The following is a 4,037-nucleotide window of genomic DNA, read 5'->3' on the forward strand; positions in this document are numbered from 1 at the left end:
TGCCAGTGCTGTTTAGTCTTGAGGGCATTCAGTTTAATGTGTGTTTGCCACAGGGCTGAGATTCATTTCTTTCTTCTTCCATGTCTACTAAATAAGGAATTTTCCGAGGGGCGTGCAAACGTTTTTCATACAACTGTATAATAAGGAATTTTCTGAGGCGTGCAAACGTTTTTCATACAACTGTAACTTGCAAAGTTTGAACAGGGTGTAAACTCTCACCTCCATGCCATCCACATCAATACGAGCCCGGACACCGTACTTCTGACCAATCAGACGCAGCTTTGGAACGCAGTACAGCAACCTGTCATTAAACTGCAGGAAGAGAGAGATGTGTTGTAATCAGTGTTTCTGCCCAGCCAGTAAAACAACAGAGGGCAGCACAGGGGAACAGGTGAACAGAGTAGAGGCCAGCACCGTACCAGTATGAGGTATCTGTCCTGTGTGGTCCCGTTCTTGTTGGACAGTTTGAGGATGTGTCCCTCTTTAATGAGCTCATTAGTTGGGTTCACGATGTCTTCTTCTCCTCCCAACAACTCATACACCTTCAACAACTTCCTCATTCGCTCCTGCCAGAGAGACACAGTTAGAGTCAGGTCGACTATCTCATCACCAGGCCCGGGGATGGACTGGCAGCCTGACCACGCCTCTCACCCAGTGTCGGCTGAGGCTGTGGCTGTGCGACCCACCCCACCCCGAACTTGGACCTTAAAGCCACAAGGCTGCAGTGGCGCACAGTTAGAGCTGAAGTAAAACTAGTGAGAAGCTACACGTATGGACCACAAATATCATCTGAATATCACTGACAGATATCTGCATGAATAGGATTCTAGTCCAGAGGACGGCCTGTAGTGTAGCTTTAACTGAAGGTGACGAGTGGAGTGATGAAGAGCAGACGAGGAACACGATGGAGTCAGACTACACACACAGTGGCAGAGACTAGTTATATTACAGATGAAATTAAAGCTGGTGGCTGAGTTGCTGTGTGCTGTGCTCTGAGCTGTGGCAGACGTGGGGACTGTGGGTGTCGATGGTGTGAAATCTCACCATCTTCCTGATGGCAGCGTTGGAGTGCTCAGCTGCTGTGGCGATCAGCTCCAGAGACTCTGCACACAGAGACGACACTCGTGTTACTGGACTCATGTTTGTGTCCTCAGAGACCTGATGCACCAGCAAGTTAGATCCAGGATGTCCAGGGAACCCATGCTGACGCTGCAGCTTCCTTATTTACTTCCTTCCTTGCTCCTTATCTTCTTTCCCTTTGCAGTTCCTTCATTACTTCCTTACCTCCTTCCTTTTTGACTTTCTTACTTAGTTTATTGCGTCCTTATTTGCTTTTATACTTCCTTCCTTCCAACTTAATTTTTACTTCCTTAGTTTTTACTTGCTTTACTTGCCTTTTTCCTATTTTCTTCTTTAGTTCCTCCATTCAGTTTTTGCTTCCTTCCTTACTGTGACATTTACACTGAGTGAACAAAGTTTAAAATGTAAAGTCTAAGGAGGGTCTGACAGGTGGTTCAAGCTCTGGGAAGGTACAGGTTACAGGTGGCCACGTTTCTGCAGGGGATAAAGGCCGACTGTAGCCAATGAGTGTGTCAGTGATGTGTTGTTCAAAGTGAGTAAACAACATTAGCACCTTAATGTTAGCATAGAAAGCATGGCTGATGTTGGTGTGCATTTGCTTTTCATACTCTGGGCGTCCCTGCAGTCCAAAGCATCCTCCGGCAAGCGGTGAAGATAATCTTTGAGCAGCAGCTCGTAGCGAGGGATCCTCTGAACCGGCTCCAACATGTGATGCTGCAGAGTCAGGTTACCACAGCGCTCCTCTCTCTGCACAAACACCACAACCACACATTACAACAAACAAGCAACAGAACTCAGCAGCTGGAAGACAAAGCAGCAGTGTCACTGGACCTGTACCTGGATCTCCTGGATGATGGTCTTGAACTGAGTGGATCTCTCCATCCAGGTGTTCACCAGCTCCATGGCTCGGTCAAAGTTCTTCACGTACTCTCCATACATTTTCAGGAAGGGAGCCAGTTTCTGCAGGATGTCCCCAATCCGTGGGTTTGAGTCCCTGCAGACAGAGGAGGAACAAAGTCAGAGCAGCTCCTGAGGAGGAGGAGAAGAGAAGGAGTAACAACCTCACCACTCCTCCATCCGCTTCTGCAGCGCCGGCAGCAGGAACTGCTGATGGAAGCAGTAGATGGAACAGATGTTGGAGAAGATTCCCTGAACCACATCACAGGGGAAAGAGGAGCGAGAACGAGCCTCCTCCAGGAGTCTGGCACAGAACACCTGCAGGAAGACAAAAGGGGCCAGTTATATATGAACGTCCTTGCACCTTCCTGTGTACCGGCTCTGAGGCTCTGAAGTGGTGCTATGCCTTGGTAACACGATAACAGTCAATGTATACATGTGATCAGCCCGTGCCACCCCCGTCACCCCTCTGCAGGAGGGTAGCTCGCATTTACATTGCACAGCTGAACTAGTTCCCACAGTCAGTGCTGTGACGTTTCCATGGTGACACTGACGGATCAGTGGTGTGAAAGTCAGTGACAGATAACAAACACGACAATGACTGAAGAAGAGAAGGACAGCGAGCGGTGGTGATCGCTGGGCCAGATGCTGCTCAGACTGAGATCCAGTTCAGGAGACCAGAGCAGGACTCACCTGGTCCAGCAGGTGCAGCTTTGAGACATAGGCAATCTCTGTGTGCAGCAGCTCGTTGGCTATGTTGAAGACCCTCTGTTGGACAGACAGCTGGACAGAGACAGACACTGTTATGTTCACAGCTCATTAGTCAGCGTTCAGCAGTCCTGCAGTACTCGGGAACATATCACAGTAATGTGGCTATTTGTATTAAGAGAAACAAAGTGACTACAGACGGTGTGACCGCATCGTCACGTCTCTTTATGTTATCAGGAAACAGCCAAAGGCTCCGGGTGGATCAATCCATGTGACATCAGAAAGTACATCACAGATGTGTCAGATATGGAACTTTGTGTTTCTGTTTGTGTCTCTGAAGTTGCCATGTTGTAGTGAACTCACCTCAGCAGAGTCCTGTCTATCTGTTTTTGTGGGGGGCAGCACCAGTGTCAGCTCTGTCTCCTCCTCTTCCTCCATGTCACTGTCCCCCTCCTCAGTGAACTCCCTCCTCCTCCTCATTCCTTCCCTCACCTCCTCCTCCTCCCCCTCCACTCCCTCCCCAGCATATGATGATGAACTAGAGAGGCGAGGCAGAAGGGCAGGGCTGCAGGGATAAGCCACGCCCCCATCATCAATGCCAACAAAGCACAACTCCTCGCTGTGTGACGGAGAACTGATGCTGTCGATCCCGCTGTCCCGATTGGCCAGCTTCCCATCCGTCTGTGATGAGGGGAGGGACAGACGCTCGGAGGGGAGCTCTGATTTGTTGAGCAGCGGCGGCTTCTGATGTTGTTGCTCCTTCATCTCCATGGAAACCACATCGTTCTCTAGGTGTTTCTCTGAGGGGCTATAACCTGACTCCATGGACAAACGCTTCTGATGGAGGTCATTGTGACAAGCTGCTGCCAGCTCTTCATCATCTTCATCATCATCATTGGGTGGGTCAGTCTGCCCTATCTCCTCCTCACCCTCCAGTGTGATGTCATCATGACCCATGATTTCAGACGGTGGCTCCTCATCAGGCAGGGGAGGACCAGGCGATGATAATGATGGTAGAGATGAAGGTTGGGAGGAGGGGGGGTCAGGGAGGCGGGGACACAGAGCACCCCCACTGATGTCAGGAACCACAATGATCTGCTCGCTACACACATGAACACACACACAGAGTAAAATGTAATATAAACAATTGTCATGACATCATTCCTCCTCAGACCAATCAGAACTCACCGCTCAAACTTTTCAATAAGTGATAGGACGCAGGTGGGGGAGGCGGTGCCATCAATACGGGTGGGCAGAGTCCGGCCCCCTTTGGGGTCTGCTGGGATGGGTCTGCAGGGTGGTGGAGGGGGGAGAGGCTTGTCTGGAGCCCGGGGGCGTGGCCTCGATACCCC

General features: G+C 50.3%; 1 protein-coding gene across 5 annotated transcripts in view; it reads right to left on the reverse strand.

Annotated features, from left to right (window-relative positions):
* Positions 1–4,037, reverse strand: part of fgd1 (FYVE, RhoGEF and PH domain containing 1) — a 28,326-nt gene that overhangs the window by 6,827 nt on the left and 17,462 nt on the right. For 4 of the 5 annotated variants that reach the window (XM_020613816.1, XM_020613817.1, XM_020613814.1 and 1 more), the window contains 9 exons: positions 3,874–4,037; positions 3,049–3,787; positions 2,671–2,760; positions 2,147–2,295; positions 1,918–2,074; positions 1,689–1,827; positions 1,045–1,103; positions 420–566; positions 220–312 (listed from right to left, as the gene is read on the reverse strand). In XM_020613816.1, the coding sequence (XP_020469472.1) occupies positions 220–312; positions 420–566; positions 1,045–1,103; positions 1,689–1,827; positions 1,918–2,074; positions 2,147–2,295; positions 2,671–2,760; positions 3,049–3,787; positions 3,874–4,037 (1,737 nt within the window). The remainder of the gene's footprint in view (positions 1–219; positions 313–419; positions 567–1,044; positions 1,104–1,688; positions 1,828–1,917; positions 2,075–2,146; positions 2,296–2,670; positions 2,761–3,048; positions 3,788–3,873) is intronic. The other variant, XM_020613815.1, reaches the window with a different exon arrangement.

Source organism: Monopterus albus, unplaced genomic scaffold, assembly GCF_001952655.1.
Source record: "Monopterus albus unplaced genomic scaffold, M_albus_1.0 scaffold138.1, whole genome shotgun sequence".
In the NCBI taxonomy this organism is placed as follows: Eukaryota; Metazoa; Chordata; class Actinopteri; order Synbranchiformes; family Synbranchidae; genus Monopterus; species Monopterus albus.